General features: G+C 40.6%; 1 protein-coding gene across 1 annotated transcript; it reads left to right on the top strand.

Moving 5' to 3' along the window:
• The first annotated feature begins 1189 nt into the window (after positions 1 to 1189).
• pa2g4a (proliferation-associated 2G4, a) lies at positions 1190 to 12558 on the top strand. Its single transcript, XM_015959769.3, has 13 exons — positions 1190 to 1467; positions 2621 to 2749; positions 3005 to 3110; positions 3773 to 3842; positions 5584 to 5676; positions 5760 to 5823; positions 6110 to 6188; positions 8461 to 8539; positions 8620 to 8753; positions 8887 to 8981; positions 9063 to 9190; positions 9271 to 9324; positions 11592 to 12558. Exons 1-13 carry the CDS (start codon positions 1386 to 1388, stop codon positions 11652 to 11654), a joined length of 1176 nt encoding a protein of 391 aa, XP_015815255.1. The 5' UTR covers positions 1190 to 1385; the 3' UTR covers positions 11655 to 12558.
• The last annotated feature ends 186 nt before the right edge of the window (positions 12559 to 12744 follow it).

The raw sequence follows: 12744 nt of genomic DNA, 5'->3' as shown, positions 1-12744 counted from the left end.
TTGAGGCCATGGCCCCCAAACTGTGGAATGCCTTGCCGCAATCTCTTCGTGGGGCTTATTTGTTCAAATGCAACTGAAGATGTTTTTATTTAGACAAGCTTTTATTCGTTTATAATTTTTTGTTCTAGTTGACTGACTTTTTCCAGGGGAGGATTTAGGACTGAAGAAGATCCGGGGCTTAACACACACACGCGCTCAATCACGCACACACACACGTGACACGCACTAGTCAACATCATATATATTTGTCTTGTACCACATAATTTTTAATCTGAAGCTACATATTAAGCATATTCAGGGCAGAGTATTGTTCCTGTTAGTGTTTAGTGTGAGATGATAGTAAATATTCCCTTTCTTTCTCCAACAACTTTACCTGATAAGCTAACTTTAGGCAAACCAGCAGCACAACAAATATTTTCAAATAAGACTCACAAACCTGAGTCAACACCAGTATCATGGGGTTCTGTCGCGGTACTTTTTGTCTAAAAAATGTCTATGTCCATCTTCACTCATGCGTTTCAGGCAGACTGTAGAAGAAGCTGGCTGCTGAAGGGCTTCTTCTTCAGTGGTGGAGGCTCAGGCAGGCTGTATACAGACTACTGCCAGCTCCTCCCTCTCTGTTGGAATTTGGTACTGCATGTTACTTCCGCGATTTAGATCCGGGGCTTTTCATTAAACATTCGAGGCTTGAGCCCAAGTAGCCGGGCCTAATGCCACCCCTCCCCTGTCTCTTCTATCTACAAATGGAATTTGTTTATTGTATCAGTTTCATTGTTTTTATTTTGTCTGCTTTTATATTTGTATTGTTTTAGTGAAGCATTGTGTAGTTTTAGCTGTGTAAAGTGCTATACAGATAAATTTCCTCTTTTTTATGGTGGAAGCTGATTTGAATTTTTTAACAAGTCTTAAAAATATCGGTATCATGGACGTAATTTTGGGGGGGACAGGGGGGACATGCCCCCCCCACCCCCCCCACCCCCACACACACACACTTTTTCCAAAGTCAAGTTTTGACCCCTGCACTTTTTACCATCCAAAAACAACATTACACTATATTAAATTGACACTGGTTGAGCTCTAGGACCAAACGGAAAACAACCATTTGTGTTGAAGCCTGTTTCCCATTACATACTGTAAAGATACACCCCCCCCCCCCCCCCCCCCCTTCTAAAGTGAAAATTACGCCCATGATCGGTATTATATAGTAGCTCGGCTTGCCATACTTCCCGCATTTTGGCGGGCTGGGAATGCTCCGACGGGATCGATAACGTGGGAGGGGTTTCTGGATCCGTGGCAGGCTCGCGCGGTGGAAGCGGTTTGAACCGAGCAGATCATCGGATAGCTGCCGCTTTCTGGGCCGCTAGACGACTGAAACCACTGCCAAGATGTCAGACGAGGAGCAGGAACAGACCATAGCCGAAGACTTGGTGGTCACCAAGTACAAGATGGGTGGTGACATTGCTAACCGTAAGTTAAGGAAAAGTAGTAGTCGTTTGAGATAGAATGGGACAACTTGCCCCTTTCGGCCTGTTGTACTGGCAGCTAACAGGTTTCCCAGCAGCAGCAACAGCTGCCATGTGGTTTTCCTATATTCGAGGCGGACATATGCTGTGCTAACAGGTGCAGCTCCTTCACTTTTAGCTGACTAATTTTGCTAATGCTAGCTGCTGCTTTTCAAGGTTATTCTTGGGTTTTGCTGTTTTAACTAACGGGTATGATGCTAACTAACCAGCTAGCTCAGCCTAAGAACTGCCTGTAAAACGCTAACAAGCTTAACGATAAAAGGAGAACATTATTATTTTTAAAAATACTTCATTTGTGTATTTATTTAATCACGTTTATAAGTGTATACAACATACATTTTTACTCTTAAATATTTCAGTTTATGCTAATTTCTCACTAACCATTTTAGCAGCTTTACATTGTTTTACTTATTGCCAAATGAATTTGACATTTGGATATCAATCCCTTTAAACTTATAAATATTAGAAACCTTAATATCACAGGTTGCGATGTCTGGTTTAATTAGCAGGTTCTTTATTTATTGTATTTTATGGTTCATCTCAAACCATGCTTTTTGTGCCATTGTTTGATTGAGTAGGAAAAGAAATTGTGAAATAAAAACTAGTTTAGACACGTTTAACTCAGCCCATAGCTCTTTCTTGGGAGGCATCAGCATAGCAAACAAAATCAAGTTAGCCGAGGAGTGCTGCCTGAGACCCATACATGACTGTAAGGCATACAAACACAAACCTTTCCTCCTAAATTTGGGGATGTCGGTTTTTGTTTTAAATCAAAATTATGTCCCATGACATGTGGCCGAATCTGATCATTCCTTGTCTGTCTACAGTGTACTTGCAAGTAACTCACAAACAAAGCAATCCCTCTGGGGTTATATAAACAATGACCCAAGGCTTAGGGTGTAAGCATCCTAGATTTAGTTTCAGCTTCTGCCATCACACACCTGCTGTTTACTGTCACACACAGAATATGAAATCATGAGTCAGTACATTCACAACTCAAAATACACTGGTTAATGCTTGAATTCTGATTTTATGTCATGTTATCAGAGTCCTGTTAATCATTGTCACCTTGCCTCGTGCCATTTGTCTCACCCCAGAGGCTCTCCGTCGAGTCATTGAAGCAGCCAAACCCGGGGTTTCTGTGCTCAGCCTGTGTGAGGTGGGAGACGCCTATATCATGGCTGAGACTGGAAAAGTCTTCAAGAAGGAGAAGGACATGAAGAAAGGTAAAGCATAAAAGGCAAACAGTCGGAAACGTGTTTAAGTTGAGGTAAAACCAGCTGGAGGACAAAACACATTTCATAACTTATCTCACACATATATTGGACTTTTCTGATCAGGTGCTTTTAAAAACTGTCCAAATAGTTGAAAGTTTTAACATTACGAGCATAGCTTTCTTCAATCCTTTTTGGAGTTTTCTCATTTCGATTTGTGGGTGATTTTCAAATGAAGACTTGGTGGTTCTCTTCTTCCTCTTCTAGGCATTGCGTTCCCCACCAGCGTCTCAGTCAATAACTGTGTTTGCCACTTCTCTCCCCTGAAGAGTGACCCAGACTACACACTTAAAGATGGGGATCTGGTTAAAATGTAGGCACCATGTTCAGCATCAATGTTGCACTGTCCTTCCCCCTTGTGTGTCTTCAGTCTCTGTGTTCAGTGTGTTGTACTTTTTGTGTAATGGTTTGTCCTTTGTGTGTGTGTGAGGGAGTTCTCTGTGTGGCTTTCTGTCCCCCCTGTGTGGCAAACAAGTGATTTTCATGGGTTAGATGTTGTTGGATGGTTGTCTGTTTTATCTTTTTCACCGATTGACTAAATGCAGTATCTTTTTTTTCTCTAATGGAGTTAGTATTGGCTGCCTGGTGGTGCAGTAGGTAGCACTATTGCCTCACAGTAAGGACCAGTGTTTCTCCTACATAGACTCAGACGTGGTGCTGCACCGCGGCTGGAATCATTTCAATGGGAAACACAGGACACAGGATCAGTTAGTTTAGTGTAGTTTGGGTGTTTCCCCCATGCATGCATGCTTTTTCTCCAGGTACTCTGGTTTTAACCAAACATGCTCACAAGGTTAAAGCTCTAAGGTGGTTTTGGTAAAAGCAGAATAAACATAAATGTATTTAGAAATTTCCTCACTTCTTGTCTGGACTGATTGTTGTCTCTATCCATGTTGGTGATTTTGGCAGCTTCGGTGAACTTAACATAAGTGTGAAACCTTGTTTCTTCTCACTGGCTCGTCTTATTTTCTGCAGAGATCTTGGGGTTCACGTTGATGGCTTCATTGCTAACGTTGCTTATAGCTTTGTCGTGGGAGCCAGTAAGGTGAGAACTAGGGCTACTTGATTATGACAAATGATAATCACAATTATTTTTGACTGAAATTGAGATTTTGATTATTTAAAACAAATTTTTAATTCATGTTGATTTTATTTAACTATTTATTTGTTTGTTTGGTCATTAAATTGCACAGGGCACATTTAGAGGGAAAAATAAATAAAAAAGAAACAAGATAATCACAAAAACCACTCCTGATTCCTAGAATAAAAAGAGCCATTGCACTTTATGACCGAAAGGGTATAGGCTGAGGTTTCACTTACTTAAGCGTACCCAATACAATACATACTCAGTTTAATAAAAATATATGCAAATACTGCCAGCAAGAGTTTTAATGTGCAATGATACTATAAAATGATTAGAAACGAATAAAAATCTATGTTGTAGATCAGGTGCACGCTGCATGTGCATGTACAGCGTGCCCATTTAGCTGTTTATTTTGCTGCTCAGTAGCCTGCGTGGGTACATTGTGTGTCACTCACTCCGGCTCCTCCTCATCATTCCCTTTCCTAATGTGCGGACGGAAGATCGGGAGCGCAGGCTGGGTGTTCTGCTAACCTGATGGAAATATCGATGACGGTTATCCAGAAAATAGCCATGGGTTACCAGAAATGTTTTTAGGTTTTTGGCTAGGTACTTTAAAAAAAAAGTCAAAGAAGGGGATCTGAATTTGTTAGAAATAGCAACAAGTTGCTAAGACTTGGCTACGCTGTTGGGTGAGGGGTTGCGCTCGATTAGCAACTTGGCATAAACCACGAGGGAGGAATGAATAAACGGCTTGTTTTGTTTTTATAATTGTTCAAAACTCAGATCGTAATTGTGATTAAAAATCGATTACCGTATTTTCCGGACTATAAGTCACACTTATTTTCATAGTCTGGCTGGTCCTGCGACTTCTATACCAAATTATGTATACCGCGGGCTGGCTCTGGACCAGGACTGGGCTCCCTTGCCCGCCATCACCTGCTGGAGACCGTGGCGCGCTGCTGCGGGCCGGCTCCGGTCCAGGTTTCAGCTCCTCTGCCCCGCTGGGAGGGTTTCAAACACCGCCATCACCTGCTGCAACCTGTGGCGGAGTGCTGCGGGCACTCTCCCCGCCCGCTGGGAGAGTTTGAAACACCGCCATCCTCTGCTGGAGGCCGTGGCGCGCTGTTGCGCCCTGGTTGTTTATTCTGTTATTGTTACCGGTACTTGTCTTGCAATGTGAAACGCTTGGTCTCAGATTTTGTAAGACAAATAATAAAATTTCCCCCCAAAATGCGACTTATAGTCCAGTGCAACTTACGTTTTTTTTCTTTTTCATTATACATTTTATGCCTGGTGCGACTTATACTCTGGAAAATATGGTAATTGGGCAGCTCTAGTAGGGCTGGGCAATGAATAAAAAAATTTATCGTTATCGAAATTTCTGACACTTAATGGGATAATTTTTCCCATGTCAATAAATTTGATAATAAAAATCAAGATGTGTGTAGGTTGGCAACATTCATGTCCCTTTAAGAAGCTGTACCACCTTGTGACAGCCCCTTCTAGTGAAAAACTTGCTTTTGCGCGTACCTGTAGTTATTGTCCATTTATCGTTTTCGAGTGAAATCCTCAATATATCATGATATTAATTTTAGGCCATATCGCCTAGCCCTAAGCCCTAGTAAGAACTTTGTTTTTATATCTTCATTTGTCTGTTTTAAACATACCTCGTGAACGTGTTGAAAGACTTTTATTTCTGCAGGAAAACCCCATCACAGGCCGGAAAGCAGACGTCATCAAAGCAGCCTATCTGTGTGCAGAAGCAGCTTTACGTCTTGTGAAACCCGGCAACCAGGTAATTTATGTTTCAGAGGACATTGTGTGTTACATTTTATATTAATGAAAACACTGAAATTTATTCACATTTCTGTTTTTCAGAACACTCAAGTGACAGAAGCCTGGAACAAGATTGCACATTCATTCAAATGCTCGCCGGTTGAGGGTGAGTGTCTGATTTTCAGTCGGCTGATTCTTTAGATTTAATCATAATTGGGAGAGCATGATTCATACCCTGTGGGAGGTTGTTTTCAAGACTCGGCAACTGGGATTCATTTATTCATTTTCTGAACTTCCTAGTCCTGAGTGAGTCATGGTGAGATGGTGCTTCAGCCGTCATGAGGCGAGAGGTGGACAGGTCACCAGTCCATCGCACCACCACTCATGGAGACAAAGGGGACGTATTCACACTCACGCTTGACATTTATTGTTTCTGTTTTTGTGTTTTGCAGGAATGCTGTCTCACCAGTTAAAGCAGCATGTCATTGATGGAGAAAAGACTATTATCCAGAACCCGACAGACCAGCAAAGGTGTGTTTGAACTCAGGACAGGGTCACTACCTGGAACAGACGAGGCTTCACCGTGTTTAATACGAGTAGGGATGCACCGATCGGGTTTTTTGCTGCCGATACCGATATCAAAGAATGCTGATCACCGATACCGATCACGTGGATTGGCCAGAAATTTTCTACAACATTATAATGAGTGCTACAAACTACATAATCTGGGAATAAAGGAAATGTAACCTAATCTAAAATGGCCTGTATTAGGGTCGTCACGGTGTGAAAATTTAACCTCACGGTTATTGTGACCAAAATTACCACGGTTTTCGGTATTATCGCGGTATTTTTTTTAAACGTGCTACATTTTCACACAATTAAATAAACCCTGTATGTCAGGAAATATTGTCCTCAGCTTGTCTAAATTTTGCCTAAAATGTGTTATTTTGTAATTATGTTGTTTATTTGTTGACATTTTTTCCCTTTAGTCTTTAAAATACCAATATTTGCCCATAACTTCTTATTTTATGTCTGTTTGATGTCATCATTTTAAAAATCTTAGATCAGATGATACTCAGTACTCAAGTAGCCTTCTAATCGGATACTTTTTTACCCTTACTTGAGTAATAAACCCTATATCAGGAAAATATTGTCCTCGGTTTGTGTTCTTCCAGTGAGCTTTGCAGATGTGGGAAAATGTCATCAGGCAGTAATCATTGTTAAATTCATAATTATTCTCGGAGAGAGACCAACTCTTATCTGCCCCTGGAAGCCCCGTAATGCATAGCGTCATTTCAACATGGCGGTGTCTGCGACACGGTTTATATGCAGGTAGCGCATTCTCCCTCAACCCAAATCCTCGGATCACGCATTTTAGCTAAAACGCTAACATTAGCTTGCCTTGCGTTGACTGTAGGGTTGTGGGTGATGGTCACGCAGATGTGTTATGAGATTTGAAGCGTCTCTGTCTCCTCCTTTGGCCATTGTTTCAGCTTTAGCTTCAAGAACGTTTTGGTTGTAAACATCAAAGCGTGCATGTGCCGCCAGCAACTTCAGCAGATGATACGGTGGCTGGTAAGGGTCACCGCGCCTACACCGCAGCCACTGTAGTCCCACCGAGATAATATAGTTTTTTTTAAACAAGACGGTTATTATTATTGTCAACTTTTTTTTTACCGGGGTTTACCGCTACACCGGTTACTGTGACAACCCTAAACCGATAGGGGCGTTATCGGCCGATTGGGATCAAATGCCGATCCATCGGTGCATCCCTAAATACAAGCTGTTTATACATCACTCTACCAACCCACAAATACAACATTAAACAAAAAGAAAAAACAAACTTTCTTGTCCAGCAAACATTTGCGCTGCGCTCCTATTTAAAATAAAAAAATCATTGTTTGTACTTTTGCTGTATTTGTGAATCAGTCCGTGCATCACGACGTTGCTCATAGTCACACGCACAAATAAATCGCCTATCCATCATTTATTGGAATGATGATTGGCGGTGGGAGACTTAACTCATTCACTGCCAGCCGTTTCCTGATCACTAACGGCCTTCGCTGCCAGCGTTTCTCACCGTTTTTACTGTTTTTTTTAAGAGTCACAGAATGTTGCGCGCTAGCATGATGTCGATGCCAAAACAACCTAAACAAAGAGGAGACTTACCTCTTACATCAGGAAGAAGCCGTGTGTTTCGAGCGTTATCCGTTCTTTCATAATCCGTTGTCGAATTGTGATCGGCAGACGCTTCTCCGGTTCGCGCCTCACTTTTTTTACAGGAACGGCCCAAAACGATCTCCAAACACATGGATGGTCTGCTTCCTGATCATGTGATCTGTGACGTATGCGGATGAAGATCGGCTTCAGGGCTGAGATGTTTATTCTCTCAGCGCGGGGGCTCGTTCCAATGCTCAAACAGTAAAAAAATGCCAATGACGACTTTAGTCGTCAATGGCAGTGAATGAGTTAATACAAATGGCTCAACCCTAAAGCACACATGAAGACAACCAGCCAGTGGCAAACTACATTCTGTCAGATGACTGAAAACCTGAACTTTATTGAGGGAAACTTGAGCTGTGTGTTCTCAAAATAGTTTAAAAAGTAGCATAAAGATTCATGTAAGACGAGAGTAAACACGCCGCTCCTCTCCACATCCTTAAGGATGTGGAGACTTTCACTTTGCTTTTACAGAATCAAATACGTTAGTCTAATTAGCAAAGAAAACTATTGGAACATTGGGTTTGTGAGCTACTAAATATAGTTTAAAATGTATAAAAAAATGAAAATTTCTGATTTGCAGGAAGGACCATGAGAAGGCAGAGTTTGAGGTGCATGAAGTATACGCTGTGGACGTCTTGATTAGCACGGGTGAAGGAAAGGTTGGTGTCTCTGTTCTCATTACAAATGCAATCATCTGGCTCATACGGTAAAACTTTAAAAGTCTTTTGTCTACTCTTAGGCCAGAGATTCTGGTTTGAGGACCACAATTTATAAGCGAGACCCCAGTAAGCAGTATGGTTTGAAGATGAAGACTTCTCGTACTTTCTTCAGTGAAGTGGAGCGACGCTTTGATGCCATGCCCTTCACTCTTAGGTCAGAACACAACACTTTATACTTAGTTTATTTTATTTATTTTTACCAATGCCCTGTTGACATTTTAAACTGACAGATTAAATATTAATGTACTCCAATTTAAAGTAAATTTAAAATGTTCATTTTCCATCAGGGCTTTTGAGGACGAGCCCAAAGCCCGTCTTGGAGTGGTAGAGTGTGCCAAACACGAACTGCTGCAGCCCTTCAGTGTGCTGCATGAGAAAGAGGGTGAGTGTTTTGCTCTTCTGTTAAACACGGTTTCATAGATAAACTTTTTTTTATCACTCATAATTCTTTCAATGTTTTCAGGGGAGTTTGTTGCACAGTTTAAGTTCACAGTGCTGCTGATGGCCAACGGGCCTCATAGAATCACCAACGGTCTCTTCGATCCAGATTTCTACAAGTCGGAGCATGAAGTTCAGGATCCAGAACTAAAGGTGTGTAACTTTATTGTCCCGGGAGAAAAGTTTCACTTACAGAAAAGCAGTTTGTTTGAAACATCTTCCGTCTCTGCTAGGCTTTACTACAGAGCTCCGCAAGCCGTAAAACGCAGAAGAAGAAGAAAAAGAAGGTAAGCATATATATACACACACACACACTGTTAATTTGACCATTTAAATTTAATTGTAGTCTTATTTTAGTAAATAAAAAGCAATTTTAGTCTACTAAAATATATGTATTTTGTTTCTGATCTTTTGAACTTGTGTACAGGAAATGTTAACTACACCCACTTGAAACTGTAAAGAAATATGAAAAGTTCAAATTTCACACTATGGATCAATAAAACTATAATTGTTTTAATAAAAAACAATTATTGAAAAATACCAAAGTGAACACTGACTGTTGGAAATTGTGCCTCAATATTAATAAAATTTACAAAAACGGCATAATGTGCAGTAATATTTGTAAACATGACAGGAACTTGTATAACATCAAAAAGGTGTTACTTAAATAATACGAGGAGGTAAACTAAAGGTAAGAATTGTTTTCAGGTGTATTTATTAGCCTAATTGTTCAAGGTGGGTCACCGGAACGTTTCTCCTCACAAAAACCAGCTAGAACGCTGATCGTATCGGCTGTAGCAGCACCGTGAAAGGAAAAACTAGTAAACAACCAGACATGCCGCTCCGTGAGTTTGGTTCGGTTCAGCGCCAGCAGTGACCTACGCCTGACCCCACCATCAACGCTCTCCCCTACTGCCAGGACCACACTGTGCATTTGTCTGGGACTGCTCATGTAACACTGTGAGAACTCCAGAAAGGTGGCACGCTGTACGGCGAAAGATTTCAGTGAGACAGAATGCACAGTGTCTCGCTTCAGCAGGACCCGTTTCGTCACGAGCACACACCCCAAAAGCGTACGTCAATAAAAGCGGACCGCTAACCAAACCAACAATGCTGAAAAGAGAAAAAAATGCCACTGCTGACTTTTATTTTTAGTGTCGGCTCTTCTTCAAAGAGGAAGGATTGATCCGCTACATCATTTTCGACACCCTTGCTTTATCCTCTGACTGCAAGTCTGTTTTCCATCATCCAGCTGAGCAGCTAATTCTCCATCAAAAATAAACACTAAACTACAGAGAAATAATCTATTTGTCACAGATTGCTCCATTATCGAAAGTTTTGCCGTCAATTTCTGTCTGTTTACTCCGCTCCATGACATCTCATCACTCCTTTTTCACACCCACTCACTCGCACAGTCTTCCTCTGTCCCTCAGCAACAAAACTACTGAACCCATCCTTATCGGGTCTAATATGTGATTTCCACCAACAGCAAAGGGATATCCTGTTTTTGTGTTTTATTTATAATCTGCATTTTAAACTCAGAGGCGGAGTCTTGCTGCTTTGGCGTCCCAAAGATGTATTTTCATTGGCCGGCTGCAGACAGGAGCCGTAGGTTTTCAAGCGGTGCTTGTAGACCGTTGGAGGCTGAGTTAGGTCGTGAGGGTGCTCAAAAAGCTGTCGCAGAGCCGGTCTCACTATATGGCCACAGACTTGCAAATCGCCCTCAGGTTCACTGTTTTTTGACACAATTTTGTTCACGACAAAGGATTTTTTTTTAGGACAGCTGAAAATCACTGTGTGGTCCAGGCTCAACACTGTAACACGTTTGAAACCAGGGGAATCCCCAGATGTGTACTCACCAAGCAAATACTTCTCAGATGGTCATATTTAATGCTTTATTTTCCCCAGCCGCCGACATTTTCTCCTTTTAACAGTTACCAGCATAGACATCGATATATGATGTCTGGTTATCGCTAGCGTTGTCAAACAACGCCTGGCTCCGGACTCTAATCGGTTCTTTTCTCATCTAGTCCCGCTTGTCCCATCTGCTGATTAGTTTTTTTTTTCCGGTCTCCCATCTTTTCCATTTTCTGATCAGATTTGTTAGTCATTGCTTTTATGGTCTTATTTAGGGATGCATAATATATCGGCATCAATATCGGTGTCGCGGTTGTTCATTTTTTAACAAATCAGGATCTCTGATAAATAAAATTGGGCCGGATATTGACAACCAATATTTTGTCCATCTTGTTTCCATTTGTTTATCTGTTTCGGGGGGGGGGGGGGGGGTGTATTTGTTTAGTCATGTGATCTCCGAAGCGTAAATGTGTGGTGTGTGTACATAATGTAAATTCTGCTTTAATAATTGTCATTCCATACAAAATGTGCTGATTTTTAGAAGCATTAATGCCAGTTTATCGGTATTGGCAAATAAACAAAAGTATTTCATCAACGAAATGGCACACAACCTAAGCTATACCACAGCGATCTGTAATTTACTTCCTTCTGATTTGTGTCATACTTGCTTAATTTGAACCCTTTTCCCACCTTTTAGGCTTCAAAAACAGCAGAAAATGCAGCTGGACAGCCGACTGAAGAGATGGAGGCAGCAAAATGAAACCTTTCACACATTCAAGACCCCAAAGACAAGAAACTATGACCAGATCCCCCTGGACTCTCTCAGTCTCTACATGACATAGATTGGAGTTGACAGACTGATAAAATTAATTTATAAAAACATCAGCATCAATTTATTTGGCTATTTTACACTGACGTTAACCCTTTACTGCATTTATATAAAGTTCCACTGTAAATGTTGGGCTTTCTTATCAGAATTTGCTACAGTATTTTTAAAAAGGTTTTGGTAATTTGTAGTTTTTATTTTTTTTATTTATTTATTTATATTTTTATTTTTCAGAAAAATATATTGGCAGCTTGCATAGCTTATTATTGATTTGTTTGAAAGAAAAGATTTGGGTTCCTGTAACCATTGATGAAGGTCTTTAAATTCTATGACTTTATGGAGACAGTTGTGGATCCTGGTAGTTTAAAGCTTTGGTTTGTGAGACCCATCAGATTTTTCTTTTGTGTGAGAAATCATTTCATTGTTTTGGATGTTTTATCCCAACGTGTTTTTCCAGGAATCAGACGACGATTTCATTTTACACTGCATTAAAAACATTTTTGATGTGATGATGCAGTAAAGGGTTAATTTATTATTTTGTTTTCTTCATGAATTTATGCAACCAAAAAAACCTTATCGTTATCCAAACCGTTTTTAATTAGTTTTCTTGGGATTTTAGGAAAAGTTAATGACATTTAAGGTTGAAACTGCAATGGTTTAAACCACATTAGATTTTATGCAGTCTGAACAAGAGAATATTTTTTTAAATACACAAAAAGGTAAAAATCTGTCTGATTTTAGGGAACAAACCGCTACATCGACTGCCATTTCTTTTTGTTATGAAGGTTGAAATTACACTTTGTGCATCAGTTAATAAACTTTTCTATCAGACCTGGAACTTGCATTAGTCTTATGAATGATGGAGACAAAATGTTATGGGGACATTTCTTGAGGAGTGTTGTAGGCCAGTTCATGTCTGTTTCATTTTGAGGTCTGACATGGTGTTGGATCATGTTAGTCCACAAAAATGTTGGCGAGAGCAAGTTGGTGCTTTCTAGCCCAACTATTTTAAAAATGGAACTTT

The sequence above is a fragment of the Nothobranchius furzeri genome, chromosome 3 (assembly GCF_043380555.1).
Source record: "Nothobranchius furzeri strain GRZ-AD chromosome 3, NfurGRZ-RIMD1, whole genome shotgun sequence".
Taxonomy (NCBI): Eukaryota; Metazoa; Chordata; class Actinopteri; order Cyprinodontiformes; family Nothobranchiidae; genus Nothobranchius; species Nothobranchius furzeri.
The sequence above is the reverse complement of the archived record's forward strand: the minus strand, read 5'-3'. Positions and strand labels throughout refer to the sequence as shown.